This window comes from Bison bison, unplaced genomic scaffold (assembly GCF_000754665.1).
Source record: "Bison bison bison isolate TAMUID 2011002044 unplaced genomic scaffold, Bison_UMD1.0 scf7180017864278, whole genome shotgun sequence".
NCBI classification, from domain to species: domain Eukaryota; kingdom Metazoa; phylum Chordata; class Mammalia; order Artiodactyla; family Bovidae; genus Bison; species Bison bison.
The window spans coordinates 202,050-227,668 of NW_011494850.1; the positions used below are offsets into that span (position 1 = coordinate 202,050).

At 36.8% G+C, this 25,619-nt stretch overlaps 1 protein-coding gene across 1 annotated transcript in view; it reads left to right on the forward strand.

The window, feature by feature from the left end:
• Positions 1 to 25,619, forward strand: part of LOC104995165 (chromosome unknown open reading frame, human C9orf85) — a 60,368-nt gene that overhangs the window by 27,087 nt on the left and 7,662 nt on the right. The window contains exon 2 of the mRNA XM_010848891.1: positions 8,101 to 8,207. Coding sequence (XP_010847193.1) covers positions 8,101 to 8,207 — 107 coding nt within the window. The remainder of the gene's footprint in view (positions 1 to 8,100; positions 8,208 to 25,619) is intronic.

Genomic DNA, 25,619 nt, shown 5'->3' on the forward strand with positions numbered 1-25,619 from the left:
AAATTTTTTTTTTTTTTTTTTTTTTTTTTTCCAATATCGTTTCTTGACTAAAAACGCTAATATTGTAAATATGTAGAACAAGAGGAGAATTTGAGTATTTTTAGTATATATTTTCAATTCTCTGGTTGGTATTGGTGTTTTAAGGGCTTAGATGAATATAGTGTGAAGGAGACAAAGATGGGCTAGACTTCAGGGGAAAAAATAATTATTTTAGTGTATAGTAGAAATATAACTTATTTTATCCCCTAGGTATCTCTTAATTGGAATTTTATATTGTGAAAAATCAAATATTGGTAACTGAAACATTTATGTATTTTGATGTCCATATGTATTTATATCAAATATTTTAGAATTTTAAACTTATAATTTGCTTATAAATGTTGAGAGCCAATCTCTTTAGTTACATTGAACCAATGTAGTTTCTTAAAAAGAAGTAAGCCTGTAGTAACTTTGGTTTTCTATTTTTCCTTAAATGACAAACGGATTTTATTACTAGAACTCACTTCAAAAGTATTTCTGGTCTATTTATATGACTAGCTCATTTTGTGAAATAATAAAATACATAAAAATAGTAAGACTCAGTAACTTGTCCAAATAAGGTATTTCTGAGAGTAATAAACATTCAAACTATTGCTTCGTATCACACTGAAATAGTTTGTATGTTTCAAAGTTTTAAGTGACTAGAAGTCAGTGTTAATATTTTGGATCATATAGTAGTGTTCTATCTCTAGTAATTGTGGTATTGTTGATTATAGCAGGGATTTCTTTTTTCCTTTCTGGCCTGAGCCGCACAGTGGTGGGGTCTTCGTCCCTAACCGGGAATTGAACCCACGCCCATGGCAGTGAAAGTGCTGAGGCCTAACCACTGAACCACCAGGGAATTTCTGGCAAGAAGGATTTTTAATTCCCTTTTTGAAAAGAAAAGTGGCAGTGTCTTCTGTTCTTTTTAAAATTTTAACTGCCAGGATAAGAAAACAAAGCAAATTTTTATAGACAGGACTAGGAAATATTTGCTTTAATGTCCAAATAATTATGTACTGCACTTGATTTAAGAAGGGGACAGTTATTTTTTACCATGAGTTTTCACCTGTGGTAAAATTCCTGTCACTTTTACTCTTTTATTGAAATGTGATCAGAAGTTGTTATGTGTAAATATAATGTGATGAGAATTTGCATGTTCATTAGAAGTTTTCTGGTATTTATAACATAATACATTGAAAACCATATATATTCATTCAGTTGGAAATAAGCAAACTATCAGAAAATAGGTTAAATGGAAGTATTACTCTGAAAGAATATAATATACAGTCAATAAAAACATGTTTTAAAAGTATATATACTAATACCAAAAAAAATTGATGAGAAGTTGTAAAACACCATGTAGATAAAAATACAAATTTCTATAAATATATATGCTTGAAATTCTGAAAAGTGTAGAATCCCTGAGGGATAAGATTTATCCTCTTATTAATTTTTATAAAAATTTCTATAATTGAATATTTATATATAGATGCTCATATAGTTTTAAATCTTAAAACTGTCACTAAAGTTATTTTTTATCCATGAAAGTAATAAATTCTTAGCATAAGAAATTTATATAATAGAGTATACTATTGTTCATACACAGTGGGAAAAAAGTTCTAAAGGGAAAAGACTAGTTGCAAAACCAAGTGGTAAGGAGATGAACAAAATTTACAGACTGCTGGACAGAATACAGAAGAGATTTCTGTGTGAAGTTTGAACTCTGTTTTTTCCCCTGCCCCATTCATAATTTATTGAGTGATAAATTCTATTTCCTAAAGTGTTATGTAATATAATAAACCAAAGGCCAGCTGTAAGCATAAGTAATTTAATTTCATCTAGTTAGGATAAAATTTTTCTCAGTTTGTGACCAAAAACCACTTTTAAACATATAATTGTACTTAGGATTATTTAAAAATAAGGACTTGAGCTTATTCTACAGGATGTGTCTTTTTATTTCTGGCTGCGTTGGGTCTTCGGTTCAGGGTGCGGGCTTTCTGTAGATGTGGCGAGCAGGGCCTGCTCTCTGGTTGTGGTGCGTGGGCTCAGTGCAGTGGCTTCTCTTGTGGAGCATAGGCTGTAGGGCTCTCAGACTTCAGTGGTTGCAGCTCGTGGGCTCCGGTAGTTGCGGTGCACAGGTTCGCTCCTTGGCATGTGGGATCCTCCCAGACCAGGTTTTGAACCTGTGCCCTCTGCATTAGCAGGCATGTTTTTAACCACTGGACCATTAGGGAAGCCCCTATAAGATTTTTAATAGTCCAGTGTTCTTCTAACATATAGAAAATCTTTACTTATATTTTAAGTCCCTTTAACCTTTACCTGAATCCTCTAGCAACTGAACTAAACACTGAAGCCAGACAAAGATATTAAAATAAACAACTGTGGGCCAGTATTCCTCAATGGAGAAGGCAATGGCAACCCACTCCAGTACTCTTGCCTGGAAAAATCCCATGGAGGGAGGAGCCTGGTAGGCTGTAGTCCATTGGGTCGCACAGAATCGGACACGACTGAGCGACTTCACTTTCACTTTTCACTTTCATGCATTGGAGAAGGAAATGGCAACCCACTCCAATGTTCTTGCCTGGAGAATCCCAGGGACAGCGGAGCCTGGTGGGCTGCCATCTATGGGGTCGCACAGAGTCGGACATGACTGAAGCGACTTAGCAGCTGCAGCATTCCTCATTGAACATAAACACAAAAATCTTCAGGGAAAATTAGCATATTGTATTCACCAATAAATAAAAAGGATAATATACGTCAGACAAGTGAGGTCTATTCCAGGAATGCATTGTTGATGGATTGGAATATTTAACATTGTTAAGATGTCACTTCTCCCCTAAATTTATTTATAGTTTCAATATAATCCTAATTGCAATCATCATAGGCTTTTGTTGTTGTTGTTGAAATTAACAAATTGATGTTAAAATGTATACAGTAAAGCAAAGGAAGTAGAATAGCTAGATAGTTTTGAAAAAGAATAAATTTAACGGATGCACAGTATTGATTTCAAGACCTTAAAGCTCAAGTAATCAAGACAGGGCAGTACTGAAGAAAAAGTAAACATAGATTAATATGATAGAATACTGAGTCCAGAATAGACACACATATTTAACTTTTGACGATAAAAATACAATTCAGTGATGCTAGAAATTGGACACATAATTTATAAAGAACCTCCTACCACTATTTTGTATCATGTACAAAAATGAACTCAAAATAGATCATAGACAATGTAAAGCCGAAAATTACTGAACTTCCAGAAGAAAACATAGATGAAAATCATGATTCTTCAAAGACTTCTTAGATTTGACATTAAAAGCATTGTCCATAAGAGAAAAAAAGAAAAAAAGTTGTCCTTCATTGGAATTGAAAAGGTTTTCTCTTAGAGAAACATTGTTAAGATAATGAAAATAAAAACACATAAAGCAAGCAATGAGTTAAATTACACCAAGATAAAACAATCTGACAAATATAGAATGTGGAGTATTCCCGAAGATAACATGCCTGGTATTTTCAAAAACATCAGTGTATAACTGATTCACTTTGCTGTATACCTGAAACTTACACAACATTGTAAGTCAACTATATTCCAATAAAATAAAAAAAAATAATAATTGAAAAAAAAAAACAGTGTAGAGGATAAAAGAGGGAGATCCCGCTAGACCAAAAGACAGAGAACAAACTGAACTTGAGTACTGATTGGAGTGTGGGGCGGTGAGGGATTATTGAGGAAATTTCAATGTAGACTGGCTACATTCAATGGTATTAGTGATTTTTCGTTTTTCTGAGGTGTGGTTTTCTGTATTGTGGTTAAGTAGGAGAAAGTCTTATTTCTAGAATATTTATGACTGAGGTGAAGAATCTTGATACTTGCAATCACCGACTCAATGAACATGGGTTTGTGTGAACTTCGGGAGTTGGTGATGGATAGGGAGGCCTGGCGTGCTGCAGTTCATGGGGTCGCAAAGAGTTGGACATGACTGAGTGACTGAACTGAACACATGAAAAGTGAATAGGTAAGATGGAAAGTGTTAACAGTTGTCTCTAGATAACATATGTGATCATGCGTTAGTATTGTTTTAATTTTTTCTGCATGTTTGAATTTTTTTGTAATAGAGATGAGGGTATTTAGAACTCGTTTGGGAGGATGTATTCTTTGAAGATGGCCTTATGATTTGCAGTGCATTTCTACAGATCTTATGAATATCAGATATCTGTATTTACATTGTGTACCTGAAAAATACTTGTAAAGAACCCGCCTGCAATGTGGGAGACCTGGGTTCAATCCCTGGGTTGGGAAGATCCCCTGGAGAAGGAAACAGCTACCCACAGCAGTATTCTGTCCTAGAGAATTCCATGGACTATATAGTCCATGGGGTCCCAAAGAGTTGGGCATGCCTGAGTGACTTCACTTTCACCTGAAAATAACTTTTTTTACTAGACTGCACTATATAACACTGTCTACTTGAGCACTAGGTTAGAAAACAGCTCTGTGAAATGCTTTGTAGTGTAAGGATGCTTTTCGAGAGCATTGTTTACTGTATCGTATGGTGTTGTCTCTGGGAAAATGAAACTTCAGGTTTTAATAATAAGAAAAGATGTGCTGCTTCTGAGAAACTGGATTTTTGGCACGTTACAGATCTTGAGTCAGGTAAGTGAGCAAAACATTTTTTGTGGCTACTGGAAAATTCACATCTCACTGTGGCCTATACCAGCAGGTGCACTTCCCAGCTGTACTTCTGGCTGCTCTGTGATTTTCCCTCCCAACTCTAGTTTTTCCCTTAATCTGATTCCCTCATCTGTTTTTTGGTTATATTTATTTTGTAAGATGCTTTATGTCCAACAATAGTCTAGCCATATTAAAAGGATTTAAGAAAATAACAGGTAATAATTGGGAAGTCACAGACCCAAATACTGATTTTCACACTTATTATTATTAGTCATATAATATCTTGCTCCTAATTTCAGAGATTCTTTATCCTCTAATCAAATTTAGAATAAAAGGAGTATTACTAGAAAATTTAAAAATATATACTTTTAAGTATAATTAAATATGGAGTAACACGGTTGTAGCTATATTGGCAGCAAATACCTTATTTTGGTGTAAGGCAGGGGAGAGACTAGGTCATTCTGTTCCATGGAAATGGAGATTCAGCTGCAGTTAGAATTGGCATTTTTCTTGAGAATTTCATTTTTTTATTTCTTTTTTTTTCAGCTAATGAAGGGAAGTAAATGTGCCGTTGTTTTATCTATAGCATTTCTGAAAGGATTATGATGTACAAAAAGTCCTAATGAAAATTATATTAGTTGCTCTTGAATGATATTCGAATTCTTCCCCTTCATACACAATAGTATCTCCCTTCTATTAAATGATACTTTATATTTTATAAAATATTCTTCAGCATCAGCATATTGATAACAGATGTTATATTTACAATTTGCTCTTGCTACCTTCTTGGGAGTTGAAGTCTTCACATCACGTAGTTCTTTTTGGTGATTAATGTTTTATATTACCACTGATGCATCGTTGGACAGCAGAATGTTTAAAAACAACACTATAAAATATGTTGTATGAATTAATAATAGCTAAGACGGTTTTTAGGACTTTATGTATATATATGACGTAGGAGTGTCCTCTGATACATGTTTATGATATTTATTCTGATTTTAAAAGAAGTATTCATTGATAAAGGTTTTCTTTTTTTAGCTAGGATTCTTAAGTCCAGTGGAATCTTCCACTGATGATTTTTTTTCCTTTAAAGATATGAGAAGTAGCTTGTTAAACTAAATTATCTTTAAAGGCTTTTATAGTTAGAAAACTAAGTTTTGATTTTATATTTGGACATGCTTAAATCTTTACCTTAGTAACCTATTATTTTCTACCATAAAGGACATGCTAAAATGAATTGCCAAAATGGGCAGGGTTAGTTGTAAACACAGTTGTGAGTAATGTAAGATTGCCAGCAGCAGCAGCAGCAGCCACCCCCTTTGCTCCAGGCAGAGTGATTCCTTAAAAACTAGGATTAAGCTTTCCTCACTTATGTCTCTGGAATTCACTTTTTCTAGTTTGCCAAAATACAGCAAAACCAAAGTACACAGTTTTCTTTCTGTAGCACTTTTAAATGAAAGTTTTATTCATTCTCATTTATTCATTCATTTCTTTCTCAATGATTTCTTAACACATGAAAATCAAGTTTAATTTTGTAGTAGTGCCTGCTGGTCATGTGAATGCTGTACAACATCTCCATTTATACCGCTTCACACATCACTCACAGGACAAGTTCCCACAAAGACCTGTTTTGTTATACTGTCAATCTGTCGATCCACCCTAAAGAAACCAGTTTCTAAACTATGCACAGCTTTGTAAATCAAGATGAACTGGTCAGAAATTGGATACGAAGCAAGCGAGAGACCAAATAATGCTCACCAGTTAACAAGTAAAATGTGTTGTATATAATAAAATTGCAGGTAATGAAATGGTGTGCATTCTAAGAATATGCTAGCTAGAAAGTTTATGTCACATTCATACTATAATCATAGATCGTCATTAGTTTATTTTTTATTATTGTTGGAGTTAGGAAAATATAAGCAGTGCTTTTGGTAAGACATTCTAGGTGACAGAGGGCAGTGAGAGTAAAAGATGAAATGGGAACCTTAGTTCTGGGTACTTCTTGGCAAACCCTGTAAGCGATAACTAGGTGCCAATGTTGATAAGAAGAGGAATTTGGTATTAGGCAGATTTCCTTCTTTCTAGCAACAATGAGCCACAGAAAAGAGGGAATATAATGGCATGCAGGATTTATTTTCCCAGGGACTCTACATCTAGATCAGGAAGAAAAGAATACCCATACACAATTCATAAGTAACAGAATATGTTTTTTACCACAGAATTAAATTCAATCATAATGTATTCACAGCTCAATTTATGGTTTTTTGAAAATACCCTTGAAATATTTTCTCTTTGAATAAATGTTTTGTTATTATTTTACCCTCTTGTTTAGAGCATTAAAGAATATCAGGCACTGTGCAGAAGTTTTGTTTTCTTTCAGATGATTTCTAAACATTGTGCTTTTAATTCAGTATTCAAATAACCTTCCAGAGAACCTGCATTTTTTGAGATGCTTTGTTTTTCTCCTTTTGAAAAATTTAGAAAAGAAGCAAAGAGAACGAGAACTTAAACTATCCTTTTTTCATTATTCCAAGAGTAGGCAAAGACCAGGCTTCCACAACCAAAACAAGTTAGAGAATTCTCAGAGTACTTAGTGAAAATATGCAGTCTAGGTCTTGAGTCAAATGAACATGTTACAGAATACAAAGCTGTTGTGAGAACACATGACACATTAAAAAATTTTTCTTCCTTCTTATTTCCCAACACATTTTGAGAAGAATATTATAAGGAAAAAAAATTGTTTTCCTCATAAAGCCCATTTTCTACCAGTCATATGCACATACTTATCTTCTGTTTTGAAGAAACCAGTTATCAAGGTAACTTTTCTAAGACATCTTTACATGAGAATACAGAAAGATTAAATTGAATAATTATATATCTCCTTGCTTCCAGCTGCTTCTCCCTGGCTCTCCTTTCTCAAGTTGTTAAGTCTCTGCCCTCCCCTGCAGACTACAATTCAGGATTATCTAATATCTCAGTTTAATTTCTCATTTCTCAGTAGTAAGACTTGAGTTGTCAAAAAGTAGGCTTAAAATATGATTGGATTTTCTTCTGCTTTTTTTGAGATGTAGCTTATATACAGTAAAGTGCATATGTCTCAACTATATAGTTTGAATTGTAAAATGAATATGCATCAGAATCAGTGGGGATGATGTGCTTAAAATACTCCTGCCAGGAAATTAAAAAGTTCCCTAGATGATTCTGAGCTACATCCTGAGTTAAGAATCTTTGCCTTCATAAAAAGCCAAATTGATGTACATAAAAACACATAGTACACCGTAAAATGTTATGCAGGTTAAATTTAGGTTGCTGTTTAAAAAAAAAAGCTTAAATTTCTCATATGCCATTTGGGGTTTGTAATGCTGACTCACTAGTGAAATTCTCAATTTGTTTTTCTGTTTCTTTTTAAGAAAATTAATGCAAAACTTCATGATGGAGTATGTCAGCGTTGTAAAGAAGTTCTTGAATGGCGTGTAAAATACAGCAAGTACAAACCACTATCAAAGCCCAAAAAATGGTAAGTTCCTTAATTACCTCACCAGTAGTATCAGTATCATATTACTTCATTTCCTGATTTTCAAAATTGTGTCCAGATAAATATTAGGGGGAATAGAGAAAAAATTTCCATTCTTCCATGTGGACTAGAATTTCATCTTACATGCTGCATCCTGGCTTGTGAGGCAAATAGATTGAAAAGGTAGATTCATCATTCCTTTCCCCCTTCTTCCCTAAGTAAATAATACACCATTTTTGTAGCATCCTGTTCAAAAATGAGACTAGGGTTTTTATTTTGCAAGATTCTATCTCCCAATGACAAGATAATGATATTTGCTATTTAATTTACTAAATTAAATAATTTTTACCACAGGGGATCTTTAAAAGCATCTAACCTTTTAATTGGACCCATGAAGATTACTGAAATGGCTTAAATTGAGTATCATGAGTAAATCACTAGATTGATAACTTATAATTTCATTCCTTTGAAATTTTGCATCTACACAAAAAGACACCGGACTTTGTTTCTCATTTTTCTGTCTTTTACCTTCCTCCGTAATGTTGGGATTCTGTTTTATCAGCTTTGTGTATATCCTGATGCTGCCTCCTCACATCCTTTGGCTCAGGCTGAGTAAGGGCCATGCTGCTAAGTCACTTCAGTCGTGTCCAACTCTGTGTGACCCCATAGACAGCAGCCCACCAGGCTCCCCCGTCCCTGGGATTCTCCAGTCAAGAACACTGGAGTGGGTTGCCGTTTCCTCCTCCAATGCATGAAAGTGAAAAGTGAAAGTGAAGTTGCTCAGTCGTGTCCGACTCTTAGTGACCCCATGGACTGCAGCCTACCTGGCTCCTCCACCCATGGGATTTTCCAGGCAAGAGTACTGGAGTGGGGTGCCATTGCCTTCTCCGGAGTAAGGGCCATATTGGAGGGTAATTATAATTAGTGCCTGAAAGAGAAAACTGATCATTTTAAATATAAGAATTAGCATGAGTATGTGTGATATTGTTTTGACAATTATGAATTTTAATTTGATAATTTATATAGGAGCTATTTGAATGCATTTGTTCATTGTTGCTTTATTTTCCTTTTAGCTATTCAGTACTGACATCTTCCTTAAATGTATTCCCTCTTCTTTTTTGGGAGGAAATGTTAAAGTTTGGAAGGTTAGTCCAAATAATAAATATTTAGAAATAAATGAATAACCTTTGCTGTTCATTTCTTTTGAAAATTTATGTCAACTTTTTTGTGGATTTTTAGCTCAAGCTATGGGGTAATTTGTTTATTTGAGAATAACAGCTTTGAATGTTTTAATTTGGGCAATTTCGTTTGCTCAAGATGGTTCTTTTTAATACTAAATGGTTAAAAACCTCAAATAAGGATAGACTAACTTCAGCTTTTTAGAATTTTTATTTTTGTATTGTTCTTTCAGAGCAAATTTTTAGTATTTATTTTAGGTATAGTTGACCCCTTTAAAAATAGCTCTGCATTTTTCTCTCTTCTGTTTTCCAGCCATTTCTTTGTATTCTGTAGCATTTCTCCCCCAAAGAAAACACATCTAAAGAAAATTTAAAATTTATGCTCATTGGCCCAAATTAGCAATAGGGAAATTTGGCAACTGTTTGTACTATTCAATGCTAGATTTCCATGAATAAATTAACTCTGTCCCCTACCATTGAAATTAGATGCTGATTCACAATTAACCATGTAGTTTTAGTTAATAGGCCTAACACAAAATTTGTAGTTTTTTGAATATTTTCAACAGGTCTTTTTTTTTTTAAATTTTTATAATATAAAGGTATTTTGAGATTTCATCACCAGTCTCCATTTTTCTCTTGTAGTACTATTTCCTAAAAGAATTTGAAGTATAGGTAATAAGTATCTATATAGCCATAGAGTTGTAGTAGATTCATGTTATAACAAAGGAAATCATTGAAAAATATTTGTTCCTTACCCATTATCTGTGTTTTAATCTCTTTAATTTGTGCTGCATCCTTTATGTTTATCTTCATTGAATGTGCCAGCATGTAAAAGAGCATATCAATTATACATTTTCCAGGTGGTATAACTTGCTGTAGAATTTGTGAACTAAGTAATTTTACATAGCTCTGGAATTTTCACTCTTTTTGTGTATTGCTTATGGTCTTAATATTTTTATGGCTCCAGAAGAATTTGCATACTATAAATCCTAGAAAAACAAATATTTTATTCAAATATAAAGACTCAGTTAAAAATAAACGTAAAAGGAAACAGTATTAGTAGCAAGTCTTATGTTTAATTCTGGAGAACTTGTAACACAACAACCTAAGAATGATTGAATGTAGACACATGGACCCAAAGGTCAGCAGCTCTGTCCTGTCTTGGAGTCACTGGAGTTAGGGAAGCTCATGGTGATGCTGCTAGTACTGGTAGTATGTGACTCAGAGGCCTTGAGATGAGAGCTAGAGAGGAGCTGCTGTTCTGTATCACCCTGAAGCAGATGAAGTCAGCCATAGAATAGCTAACGGTGAGTGCAGAATGAAGGAGATACAATGTTGTACAAATACCAAAGTACAGGTAACAAGACTTTAAGCCTGAAGAAAGACCTCTAGTAACAAAGAAGCCCAAACTAATTCAAAACTGATAGAGCTCTTGAGAGACTTAAGAAACTGCTAGTTAAGACAAGGTCTGAACATGTTACCTAGGAAGTCAACTTGCCTGGCCTAGAGTATCATGGATTTCAGATTACATTAGAATTCTAGATTATATTAGGCATTTTAGAAAGCCTAGCTTTCAAACTCCAAACCAAGATTGAGAGTGTTCTGAAGAGTATAAATCACCTATGTATACTTTGTTGTCTCTGCATATCCTTGACCAATATTATAAGGATTTAAATCCATTGATAAAAGATGATTAAAGTAGCATAATTTATTTAAAATTTTAAATGTTTTATTCAATCTAATCATTTATAAATTAAATTTGTCCTTTGTTAAGATTTGTATAGGAAGTTTACTTTGACACTAGATGTGTCTTTGTGTAAAGATTCCTTTTCCAGCACCCTGAATATTCCATTCAGTTAAAATGTTGAGCATTGTTTCGCTTGTCTATCTCATGCCACAGATTATGTAACCCAATGGGGTACATAAAAAAACGTTCAGCAGAACATAAAATGTAGGAGAAAGTGCTGTTTATAAGTAATAATTCTTTTAGAATGAAGTAATATTCTGAATATTGGGAAAATTAAAGCATTTTCTCCCATTTGTTTGGCATGTGAATCATCAAAAACTACGCACATCTAGCAAATATCCATCGCCTATGGGATATGATATCAAACGTTAGATTCAAGGAAAAAAAAGAGTTTGATATCTAAACTCCTCAAACTTCTTTGATTCATGGGAAGCAAAAATTGTATGGTGTTTGTAAGTGGCAGAAAATATTTTCATGTTTCTCTTTCACCTTCAGTAAGGTGATGTGCTGCAGGATTTGTATAAGCATGTTCTCCCAGTTACTGGAAACAACCCTTGACCATCTGAATAGATGTCTGAACTTGAGTTAAAAGAGGAAAGAGTTGAAAACTGTATTTGCTAGAAAGATGGGAGGATGGCTGTGAGGGAAAGGGGATAAAATGCATGTCACCTATTAGTAACGTGTGAACAATGGGATACTGATACAATACTACCCTTTGATAGGATAATTTTAAATGTCATTGAGTATACAAAGCTTTAGGTCTTTATAGAAATAAAGTGAAAGGCTCATAAAGATAATGTTTAGTTTTTTATAGCTTCTCATCTCTGTAAAAGCAATGAGATAAACTGCCATCCTTGTTTTACACTCTGCTCCTTAATCAGAGGTCAGCGTAATTGTACCAGGATTTCCCTATCATTTTGGCTCATATCTTTTGATTTTAAAGCAAGAAATTGCTACTCCCTGGTGGAGGGCTGTTGTGGTGCTGCAACAGACTTCTCCCTTGACACCTGAATAGTATAATCATTATTAAGATTACTATTAGATGTAAGAATTGTGGTTCAGAACAGGACTAAATCTTTTTGTATAAAGCCTCATCTTTCAAGAGGAATTCCCTGGTGGTCCAGTGGTTAGAATTCTGCACTTTCACTGCCCAGGGCATGGCTTCAATCCCTGGTTAAGGAATTAAGATTCTTCGAGCTGCAAGGTATGGCCGGGGAAAAAACAAGCAAAAAAATCTCCTCATTTTTCAAGTGTCCTGTTTTTAACTTTTGGAAAATAAAAACCCAAAGATAAATTAAAACCATTTGTAACCATTCCCAGTCAGTCCCAGGCCATTTATGAACACTGTAAATAATTTTAGGTGTAGAGCTGAAAGTTACTGGAAAAGCAAGAAATCTTAAAAATGATTTGTATAATCACTTATATGAAGTGATTTGTCTGAGTCGTAAAGAAGAAGGAATCTTGATATTCTTCACTTAAAACTCATTTATAGACATTTATATTATTTTCCAGGTACTAGAAATACAGATGGTTAAAAACTGCCCCCTTCCTCAAGCAATCTAAGGAAATGAACTCTTACATATACTCCTTTCTTTTTTTTAATTCTGGGCTCAGAGGGATTAAATGTCTACCCAAGATAAGAAAGTAAAGCAGATGGAGTTAAGATTCAAATGCAAATTGTCCTATTTCAAAGCCCCCTGTTTCTACTCTCCCACAGTGAATTCTCAGTATTTTATTATTCACTTAAAAAGTCCTTTTCCCTTCTTCACCTGAGCCTAATATTAAATTTAATAGAAGTCATCTATGTTGTTTATGGAAGTTTCCAATTTCTGAGTCCAACATATATAGCCCTGCTTTTTTTTTTTTTTGAAATAACATGTATCTATAGACAACAGATTTTACTTTGAGGTCCTGAAATGCCTAAGTTGTTACCTAGAAACTTCTTATGCCTTTTGTTTCAGGTAACCAAGCAACCTTTTTCTCCTGTTAATTTCAAAATGTGGCATGCTAATACCTACATTTGTGTTAAAATCTCTATCCTGCTTTCTTTTCTCTTTCTACCCATTAAAAAACAAATCACCAGTGTATGTAGTAATAGCTCATGTTTAACATTGCCATGGTATTAGAAGAGAAAGGAGAAGCTAGTGTAAAATAGCAACAGGCCACAAACAGATTAGAGTCTGGGAGGGGAGGGTTTTGCCTCCCAGGGAACTTTTGGCGAGGTCTGGAGATATTTTTGGTTGTCACGACCAGACCATCTGTGAGGGATGCTACTGGTATGTAATAGGTAGAGGCCAGGTATAGGCTTAGCATCCTACAGTGTACAGAACAGCCCCCACAACAAAGATACATCCAGCCTGACATGTCAGTAGTGTCTTGGTTGTTGCATACAAAATAGATGGATACTCACAGGGTCGAGCCACTGAAACTTCATGTGTATTTTAGTTCAGTGGTTTTCAAACTTTTCAGCTGTAGAATTTTTGAATAAAACAAAAGCTTACGCCAGAGTCTATAGAATATGATAGGCCAAAGTGGAACTGTCCTGAATGAAGAGAGGGGAGTCAAGACCTTATGTGCCATAAGAAGAATGTTGATTGAAAGTAGATTTCATCCTAAAAATATTTCAAGTAAAGAGGAGAACTGGTATAACATATCTTAGAACCACACTGCTGTGGGGATGTCTGGACAAGTAGTTTCAGGACATGTGAGTACTTTATGCTTAAAAACACTGCTACAGAGTCACTCTTCCTGGTCCTCACATTCAGCTATTGTACTCCTTGATAATTTTGAAGGGTATTGCCTCTTAATTTTTATCTCCACAGACTGCCCTGGTACAACCCTTATGTCTTCATACTTCATTGCATTAAATAAATGCATTGTCCTCTGTCTCACCTCTATTCCCTTGCTCCAGATGAATAAAATAGTGTTTTCAAAAGGTTTACTTCGCATAAATATTTCAAGGGCCTTATGGGGGAAGAGTTAGGTCTCCAGTAGCAGAGAGGTAAGTTTTATATGTTTACTGTTTTATGTTATATTGGAGCATAGCCAGTTAACAGTGTTGTAATAGTTTCAGGTGGACAGCAAAAGGACTCAGCCATACATATAAATGTGTCTGTTCTCTCCCAAATTCCATCTGTTCCAGGCTGCCACTCAACACTAAGTAGAGTTCCCTGTGCTATACAGTATTAACTTCTTTATTTTTAAAGGGAAGATGTATCATACTCTTAAAATTCTGTCTTAATAAAGAGTACCACTGCCCTCATTTTCCAAAGAAAGCAAATTAATGCAAAAAGAAAGCACCAGGTATATCCACCAGCTGACGGTTAAATCATGACAGTACCTAGCAGTCATTCTTTGGTGCTAAATAATTACATTTGTCCATCAGCTGGCATTTATTACTTGCATTTTTTCATTGAGCAAACACCATAACATGAATCTCCTTTAACCAGTTATAAGCATATTTTAGATAGATAGATTCCATTTGTAAGTATCCCAAGTTGTACTTGCTTTCAGTGCTTAGAAACTGAGCATATTATTTAGTTCACCATGAGGTACCTGAAAAATAATGTTTGCAGTATGCAGTGGTCAGTCCAAATTGAGCCCTTATTCCTCCATATAATCTGAAGTTATAGTATCTGAGTGAAGACCCATTATTTAGGTGGCTAATTCTACAATCCACAAGTTTTAAAACATTTTGCCTTGCCTCTCTTGATGTATTGTAAAACTAAGCACACTTATCAGTTCTTTCTATTCCAGAAGCATAGCTTCTGTTATTAAAATAAACCTTTGACAAGTCTCTGAGCCATCATTGGCATAAAGCTATAATGCATGCAAGGAAGAAATAGATTCAGGGGCTTCCTTGGTGGCTCAGTGGTAAAGAATCAACCTGCCAACGCAGGATACACGGGTTTGATCCCTGGTTGGGGAGGATCCTCACATACTGTGGAGCAACTAAGCCCTTGCGCCACAGCTACTGAACCTGTGCTTTAAAGCCTGGGAACTGCAGCTGCTGAGTCCAGGTGCCTCAACAACTGAAGCCCAAGTGCTCTAGAGCCCAGGAGCCACAATTTGATTGTATAATCAGATTTTCCTTATTTAACCTCCAAAAACCAAGAAACCTGCTGTGGATTTGAAAGATAATTTAGCAAAATTTGTATGTTACTTTGGGGCTTCCCCCGGTGGCTCCGTGGTAAAGAATCCACCTGCCCATGCAGGAGACACAGGAGATGTGGGTTTGATCCCTTTGTTTGGAAAATCCCCTGGAGAAGGAAATGACAAGACCCTCTCCAGTATTCTTGCCTGGGAAATCCCATGGACAGAGAAGTCTGGCAATCTGTGAGGTTGCAAAGAGTTGGATACGGTTGAGCAACTGAGCACACACACACATTTGTGGGTGTTAGAAACAAAATTCTCTTGAGGAAGAGTCCATGGTAATGATGGAGAATATTACCCCAAGCGTAGTTCTTTTCTGACAAAGAAATGGGATTGCTAGGGATAACAGACAAGAAATTTGGTTCAGTTTGCAGTTATTTCGAATAGCAACTTCACTGTATAAGACACTGCTATGTATTACAGAAAATATGAAAATGACTCTCTGATACTAAGAAATTCCTAACCTGTTAGGGGAAGTGGGCCTACAGATAACTCATCGAAAGATTGCAAGTGCTAGGTGTAAGTAAAAGGAGACAGAGACCAAAAGGATGCAAGTTAAGACTGCTGAGGAGTAATAAAATGAAAACAGGAGAGATAAATCTAGAAAAGGTAGTGCTGTAAACAGTGAAGAAAATGACACCCCACTCCAGTACTCTTGCCTGGAAAATCCCATGGACGGAGAAGCCTGGTAGGCTACAGTTCGTGGGGTCACAAAGAGTCCGACAAGACTAAGCGACTTCACTTTCACTTTTCACTTTCATGCATTGGAGAAGGAAATGGCAACCCACTCCAGTGTTCTTGCCTGGAGAGTTCCAGGGACGGAGGAGCCTGGTGGGCTGTCATCTATGGGGTCGCACAGAGTCGGACACGACTGAAGCAACTTAGCAGCAGCAGCAGCTGTAAACAGTGTTTACTGGAAACACTATGAGGAAGGCAACAGGGAATGGAGGGAAAATGGACAAGAACCCCCTGTTCTCTTTGACGCACATGCAGATACTTACGAACTGTCTATATGTCTTGTTTTGGAGTCTACATAAGTGGCCATTTGTTCATTTATTTGCTCTATGTTGCCTGTCAAAAGAAGATATGCTTTGCATCTACATTTAATGAAGAGAAAACAAGATAGGATTTTGGTTTAGTCATTGGATTTCTAGCTTTAAAAAGTGTGTTGATTAGTATTTCTTTGATTTTTTAAATAAAAATAAACATTGTTATATACTACGAGATGATCCTCTACTTCTGCTTCATTGACTACACCAAAGCCTCTGACTGTGCAGATCACAGCAAGCTATGGGGAATTCGTAAAGAGATAGGAATATCAGACCACCTAACCTGCCTCCTGAGAAACCTATATGCAGATTAAGAAGTAACAGTTAGAACCAGACATGGAACAACAGACTGGTTCAAAATTGGGAAAGGATTATGTCAAGTCTGTGTATTGTCAGCCTGCTTATTTAACTTATATGCAGAGTACATCATGTGAAATGCTGGGCTGGATGAAAATCACAAGCAAGAATCAAGATTGCTGGGAGAAAAATCAACAACCTGAGATATGCAGATGATATCACTCTAATGGCAGACAGTGAAGAGGATCTAAAGAGTCTCTTGGTAAGGGTAAAAGAGGAGAGTGAAAAAGCCAGCTTAAAACTCAGCATTCAAAAAGCTAAGGTCATGGCATCTGGTCCCATCACTTCATGGCAAATAGAAGGGTTTGGGAGATTTTCTTGGGCTCCAAAATCACTGCAGATGTTGACTGCAGCCATGAAATTAAAAGATGCATGCTCCTTGGAAGAAAAGCTATGACAAACCTAGACAGCCTATTGAAAAGCAGAGGCATCACTTTGCCAACAAAGGTCTGTGTAGTCAAAGCTATGGTTTTCCCAATAGTCACGTATGTATGTAACAGTTAGACCATAAAGAAGGCTGAGTGCCAAAGAATTGATGCTTTCGAATTATGGTGCTGGAAAAGACTGTTGAGAGTCCCTTGGACAGCAAGGAGATCAAACCAGTCAATCCTAAAGGAAATCAACCCTGAGTATTCATTGGAAGAAATGATGCAGAAATTGAAACTCCGGTATTTGGCTACCTGGTGCGAAGAACTGACTCATTGGAAAAAACCCTGATACTGAGAAAGACTGAAGGCAGGAGAAGCGGGTGACAGAGGGTGAGATGGTTGAATAGCATCACCGACTCAATGGACATGAGTTTGAGCAAACTCCGGAAGATAGTGACAGGAAAGTCTGGTGTGCTGCAGTTTGTGGGGTTGCAAAGAGTCAGATACGACTTAACGAGTGAACAACAAGATGATCAGTCCCTCCATATATACCAGTGTATGACAAGAAATTATATAATATGTATATATATGTGTGTGTGTATATATATATTTACAGACATATATATATAGTATTTATGTATGTACACACACACACATACAGAGTGTGAGCTTAACCTCTTTGTTTTAGCTCTTCAGCTCCAGCATTGCTTATAATAGTTTGAGGCTCTTACAATAGTTTGGTTAATCAGTAATTTGAGAGTTGTGTCACCACATTCCAAGAGTATTAAAATGTCCTAGAGTGGAATTTTAGTCACAGGCCATTCTATGTCATATCATAGTACAGTGACTGTAAACCCTGGCTTTATTAGTCCATTAGACTAAAGTCCTTGAGTTTTAGTCCTCCTTATTAAGGAGAGTCTTTAGTACTGTCATCACTTGTGCACCTGTGCAAAAAGCCTACTTTTTGACATTAATATTGATTGATATAGCAAGCTTTGATTTTAAATTGCCTGCTCCAAGTAATAGTTTTGAGAAGTAATTTCCATTTTCTCTTTTTTCTAAACTACTGTAGGTCGGAGGTGAATATTTTGTACTCTTCTAAGAATTCTTCTAAGTCAAATCCATTGCAATAAGAAGTAAAAAAATATCTCCATTTATTTCAAATACATTAACTATGAAGAGAATTAAACTTCTACTGAAAGTTCCTGAGATCTGTAGACATTGTTTCCTTAAAAACATTTCCTAAGTAGCATGTGATGTAATTCCTTAGTATGGTTTCCGATTCTTTTTATGTTAGCACAGATTACTTAGAGCCACTATAGGAACTGTCACTTTATAGAGCTCTGTCGGTGTTCAGTTCAGTTCAGATGCTCAGTTGGGTCCGAATCCTTGTAACCCCATGGACTGCAGCATGCCAGGCTTCCCAGTCCATTACCAGCTCCTGGAGCCTACTCAAACTCATGTCCATTGTGTCCGTGATGCCATCCAAGCATGTCATCCTCTGTCATCCCCTTCTCTTCCTGCTTTTAATCTTTCCCAGCATCAGAGTCTTTCCCAGTGAGTCAGTTCTTCGCATCAGGAAGCCATAGTATTGGAATTTTAGCTTCAAAATCAGTTCTTCCAATGAATATTCAGGACTCATTTCCTTTAGCATTGACAGGTTGGATCTTCTTGCAGTCCAAGGGACTCTCAAGAGTCTTCTCCAACACCACAGTTCAAAAGCATCAATTGTTTGGCCTTCAGCCTTCTTTAGAGTCCAACTCTCACATCCATACATGACTACTGGAAAAACCATAGCTTTGACTAGACGGACCTTTGTTGGCAAAGTAATGTCTCTGCTTTTCAATATGCTGTCTAGGTTGGTCATAGATTTTTTTCCAAAGAGCAAGCGTCTTTTAATTTCATGGCTGCAGTCACCGTCTTCAGTGATTTTGAAGCAATGTCTCTCACTGTTTCCATTGTCTCCCCGTCTATTTGCCATGAAGTGATGGGACTGGATGCCATGATCTTCGTTTTCTGAATGTTGAGCTCGATAAAGGACATGAAATGTTCCCTTGGTATCTCTAATTTTCTTGAAGAGATCTCTAGTTTTTCCCATTCTGTTGTTTTCCTATATTTCTTTGCATTGATCGCTGAGGAAGGCTTTCTTATCTCCTTGCTATTCTTTGAACTGTGCATTCAAATGGGTATATCTTTCCTGTTCTTCTTTGCCTTTAGCTTCTCTTTTCTCTGCTGTTTGTAAGGTCTCCTTAGGCAACCCTTTTGCCTTTTTGCATTTCTTTTTTCTTGGGGATGGTTTTGGTCCTCAGTGTAGTTTCTATTATTTATCCACGAAGGGTGGAGTAGCACAGCTCACTGTTTACGAAAGTACCTAGTCATCTCATGTGAGAGGATTATAAGTGGAGCTGAATTATCATAAAGGTTAAAGTGTAGTAAATAAAACCAGGAAATGAAGGCAGTACCAGAAAAGTTGTGGCAGAAAGTCCATTCCAGAAATACTCAAAATATCAGATCAGTTATTTTCCAGTTGATGTTTATTGTCTAGATCAGTGGTTCTCAAAGCTTTTGTTGTCAGGACCTCTTTCTTTATATTGTTAAAAATTACTGAGAACCCAGATAGCTTGATTTATATCAGTTTTTATGCATTATATCTAATGGTATTTATTAGATATAATGATATTTATTGTTTTAGATATAAAAATGCTATGCTCAGTCGATTCAGTTGTGTCCAACTCTATGCGACCCCATAGACAGCAGCCCACTAGGCTCCCCTGTCCCTGGGATTCTCCAAGCAAGAACACTGGAGTGGGTTGCCATTGCCTTCTCCAATGCATGAAAGTGAAAGTGAGGTCGCTCAGTCATGTCGACTCCTAGCGAGTCCACTCCTCATGTCCACTCCTCCTAGTGGGTTGCCATTGAAAACTGAGACTTAAAAATAATTAATTTATAAGTAATGTGAATATAAGCAACCGTGGAGAAGGCAGTGGCACCCCACTCCAGTACTCTTGCCTGGAGAGTCCCATGGAGGGAGGAGCCTGGTAGGCTGCAGTCCATGGGGTCGCTAAAAGTCAGACACGACTGAGCGACTTCACTTTCACTTTTCACTTTCATGCATTGGAGAAGGAAATGGCAACCCTCTCCAGTGTTCTTGCCTGGAGAATCGGACGGGGGAACCTGGTGGGCTGCCGTCTATGGGATTGCACAGAGTCGGACATGACTGAAGTGACTTAGCATAGCATAAGCAACCATTAAAGGTTAATGTCGTGTTGCTAGTATGGGTTGGAAAAGAATTTCCAGACATGAGACAGAATGAGAGGGAAATAAAGTTCATTAGAATGGGAGACACTGTTAGAACAGCAGGCCAGCTCAAGGGAGAATTTCATTGAACAGTGGTTCTTAGTCCACTTTTATACCCATGGTTCAGGGAGTGGACTAGGGGTCTTGTGGGTTATTTGCTGATTGGATGAGGCATGTATACTGGGTGTGGGAAGAAGGGGAAGCAAGCCTGTGTGGGTTAGGAGGGGAGACAGGTTATACTGCTCAGGAGGACCTGAAATCCCTTAATAATTACAACACGGGGGAGGGAAGGATTATAAGGGCCTGGTTTTTCTGTCCCTGCGTTCCAAGACCCTTCTTGGTTTTATCTGCTCTTTTGTCCTTGGGTCACCACATTTAATAATAATAATTTTATATGAAAAATAACTTTTGAAACAAAAATATCAGTGAGACAAGTGGCATTGTTTTCTATATTTATGAATTTCATTAGTGTCTGACTAGTAGAAGGAAAATGAAGCAGTACATTTTTAAAATAGTGTAAGTAAATATTGATGAAAGTAAAAGAGGAGAGTGAAAAAGTTGGCTTAAAGCTCGACATTCACAAAACTAAGATCATGGTATCTGGTCCCATCACATGTTTATGGCAAATAGATGGGGAAACAGTGTCAGACTTTATTTTTTGGGGCTCCAGAATCAGTGCAGATGGTGATTGTAGCCATGAAATTAAAAGATGCTTACTCCTTGGAAGGAAAGTTGTGACCAACCTAGAAAGCATATTCAAAAGCAGAGATGTTACTTTGCCAACAAAGGTCCCTCTAGTCGAAGCTATGGTTTTTCCAGTGGTCATGTATGGATATGAGAGTTGGACTGTGAAGAATGCTGAGCGCCAAAGATTTGATACTTTTGAAGTGTGGTGCTGGAGAAGACTCTTGAGAGTCCCTTGGACTGCAAGGAGATCCAACCAGTCCATCCTAAAGACCAGTCCTGGGTGTTCATTGGAAGGACTGATGCTGAGGCTGTAACTCCAATACTTTGGCTACCTCATTCGAAGAGTTGACTCATTGGAAAAGACCCTGCTGCTGGGAGGGATTGGGGGCAGGAGGAGAAGGGGATGACAGAGTATGAGATGGCTGGATGGCATCACCGACTCGATGCACAAGAGTTTGGGTGAACTCTGGGAGTTGGTGATGGACAGGGAGGCCTGGCGTGCTGCGATTCATGGGGTCGCAAAGAGTCGGACACGACTGAGCAACTGAACTGAAAGGAACAGAAGTAAATATTAATAACCTTTCCCAGGTAATTATAGAAATTCATCTTTGATACGGTGTAGAATCTGAAACCATATCAGTAAACACTTCTTATACTTCAATCCATGGGTCTGTCTTGCAGTTGAATGGATCTTTCACCCATGCATGGTTTTGTAACATTATGCATTTTGCTAGTTTGGAAAATATTAATTCATTTAATTATATAGATGTTGCTGTGTTTTATTATGCAATTTAAAATGTGTTGATACTGGAAGGATGTCATTTAAAAGTGTGGGTTTTTCATTTTTGCTAGTTAGCTGTGGGTTTGTGGAGGTGACAAATACAGTGATTACTAATACAGTTTGGTGCTGCTGTCTTTGTTCTTGCTAAGTTTCAGCACTTTTAGTAACTATTATAAAAAATGACACTCAAAGAAGTTAAAGTGACTTTCAGTGGTTATATGCCAAGGATATGTCAAAGCTAGGCTAGATCTAATTCTCTTGCTTCCCAAATCAAAATACATAATATTTTCTAGTATTTACAGTAATCTTGAAAATAAAATTTTATCCCTTAAATGGATAGTAAACATTTTTTAGCTTTTATTTTCTTTTATCTTCTTTCTAAGGGCCAGGGTGACTGGCCCTTAAGAAGAACCATTGTCCTCCCTTTTTTACGGGGTCCTTCTTATACCCCACCAATGAAAAATTCTCTGAAGGGATGGTTAATTTTTAGCCTGTAATTGAGTCCTGTAGCCGGAGGTCTGGAATCTGGTGGTCTCACAGCTTTGAGAAGATGCACCAGTGGGAAAGCAGAATGTCATTTGAGCAATTTGGTCAAACTCAAGGATCACTGTGATTTTATTCTTAGTTTGCAAGGTCAACATAATGAGCCATCTTATCAGTGAGACCCCAGATGGGCCCTATCAGTTAGTAAATGTGGTTCATAGGAGTAACCTGTGGTTTTGTTTGACCAGGTTCCACTAAAATGGTTAGTTGTGGTGTATGCATGGACAAGATTTATTGTTTCTGGGAATTGTAGTCCATGAAAATATGAAAAGAAGGCCAAGCCACCATTATTTTAACATCTCTGCAGTTCTCTTAGTAATGAACTCATAAAATATTCAAAATATAGCTATTTTCAGGGGAAATTAGGTTAAATTTATATTTAGGTCAATTTTCAAGTTTTTCCTTACCACTCGTTTTGTAAGAAAAAATAAGAGTGATTATCTAACTTACAGGTGTTTTTAAAGATGTTTCAAGATAACTGCACAAGTTCTATGACAACTTGTAATGTATACCTTTTATCATTAAAATAATGTCTTAAACCATCTTGTCCTTAAGATCAAGGTTCTTAGGCTGGACAAATGTGACGTAGAAGAAGAAAAACGCTGAAACTCGAATTACTTTCACATCTTCTCTCTCTCTACTCCCCATGAAGACATAAAGCCTAGGTTAAGAGGTTTGAAAGCAGAGGGGCACAAATATCTCAAGTCTGTGATTGAAAAACTTGAAGGTTGTAAACATATAAAAAATGTATATAATTTACCTTTCAACAAACATTTCACATTTATGAAAAGGAAACATTTTAAAAATGTGTCTATGTGTGTATTTCCTTAGAGGTAGATTTATATTCACTAGCCTAATACAACCTGTTTTTCCAAATGGATTTAAATTTGAAAAGAGCATAATTGCTTACAGCAACAAAATTCCTTGTCTTCTCAACCAGCTTTGGGGATATTGGAAAATTCCCCTATCTAGGCAATAGTACTTTGATGTGGTCAAGAGTTCTCAAGTGCTTAGGTGCATGAGAATTTCATGAGTTTGTTAACTTGTTAACGGACAGATTCTTGGGACCCATCCCCAAGATTCTGATTATGTAAATAATGGGTGTAGCCCAGGTATCTGCATTTTAATAAGCTATGCCAGTGTTTGAGCCAGTGCCAAAAGTCACTGTCTTGAGGATTAGATGGGCCAGAGAGTGTAGAATCTGCTCTCTTTTGACTCTGGATTCCAAAACAGGATATCCCATTTTCGAGCCTATTTTACATGTAAATTTTAACATTAACAGTTCTATAAATACAGTTTTATCCTTGAATTAACAATTTGAATACTTAAGGATTAGTTTACCCTGGGAGTCCCTGTTATAAAACAGCATATTCATAGAAATGAATTTCTTTGAAGCCTCAGAAGAACCTAACCAAAACAGTTTCTTTAAAATTATTTTAAAAACTTAAAAAAAAAAAAAAACTTAAAAAAATTGAATCCAAAAAATACTGAGATTTTTTTTTTTCTAGTCCATTTGTATTGGTAGGACTTTGTGTGTATTCTAATAGCATGAAATTTTAATCTAACTTTTATTTCAAAGTAATTAAATAAAGCTGTTTGGAAAGTCAAAACACAAGCATACCAAATAATTTAGCAAACAATTTTCAAAATTATTTTCACTTTGATTGTGAAGACTTTTTCTTTTTAATTCTAATTTATATTCCCCAAAGCTCTAACATGCAGTAAAATATACATGTTGTAATAAACAATGTTAAAAAACAAAATTCAACTGAGTGACTTTTAAAGATTTTATTGAAGATGGAAAGGATCTGTGAGGAACTGTAGAACATGAAAGACTTTTGTAGGTAGAAAGGAATGGTAACAAGAAAGTCACACTAGACAGAAAAGCAGGTTGGTTATTGCAAAGTCACTTTTCTTTAGGGAATAACAGGAGTCTTATCAGCCTTATCAGGTCTTCCCTGGTGGCTCAGATGGTAAAGCGTCTGTCTACAATGCGGGAGACCTGGGTTCGATCCCTGGGTCGGGAAGATCCGCTGGAGAAGGAAATGGCAATCCACTCCAGTACTATTGCCTGGAAAATCCCATGGACAGAGGAGCCTGGTAGGCTACAGTCCATGGGGTCACAAAGAGTCAGACATGACTGAGCGACTTCACTTACTTACTTACTTATCAGGCTGAGTACCTAGCTTGTGCTGATCAGACAATTCGTGATTGATTTAAGGGGCTTCCCCAGGTGGCTGCAATGGCAAAGAATTTCCTGCTAGTGCAGCCTACTCAGGAGACATGCATTGGATCCCTGCATAGGACAGATCTGTTGGAAGAGGAGATGGCAGTACACTCTAGCGTTATTAGCCGGACAATTCCATGTACAGAGGAGCCTGGCAATCCATGGGTTCACAGAGTCAGATATGACTGAGCATGTATTCAGGATTGGTTTAAAATTCCATTTCTGGGAGAGCCAAAACTGAAATTAAGTCTCAGTTTGATGATTTGGGGGGCTTCCCTAGTGGCTCAAATGGTTAAGAATCTGCCTGCAGTGCATGAGACCAGGTTTGATCCCTGGGTCAGGAAGATCCCCTGGAGAAGGAAATGGCAACTCACACCATCATTCTTGCCTGGAGAATCCCATGGACAGAGGAGCCTGGTGGGTCCCAGTCGATAGGGTTGTAAATAGTCGGACGTGACTGAGTGACTAACACTTTGACTTTTGATGATTTGGGGCTTAGCCTAACTAAGTCTATATGGGGGCCAGTTGTTTTGTTTTAATAACAGTTTTGTAAGTTTTGACAAATGAATACGTTTTTGAGAGTGATATCACAGTTAAGATACAAGACAGTCCTATTACCCCCTAACATTCCTTTATGCCACTTGGTATCCTGCTGCCTCACTCCCAGTCCCTGGCAAACACTGATCTGTTTTCTTGCCTTCTTGCAGAATTCATATATAGGACTCACATAGTATATGGTCTTTGAGGCTGACTTCTTTAACTTAACTTAGTGGATTTGAGATTCATCTGCACTGTTGTGTAAATTAGTCAGATCAGATCAGTCGCTCAGTCGTGTCTGACTCTTTGCGACCCCATGAATTGCAACATGCCAGGCCTCTCTGTCCATCACCAACTCCCGGAGTCCACCCAAACCCATGTCCATCGAGTCCGTGATGCCATCCAGCCATCTCATCCTCTGTCGTCCCCTTCTCCTCCTGCCCCCAATCCCTCCCAGCATCAGAGTCTTTTCCAATGAGTCAACTCAGATGT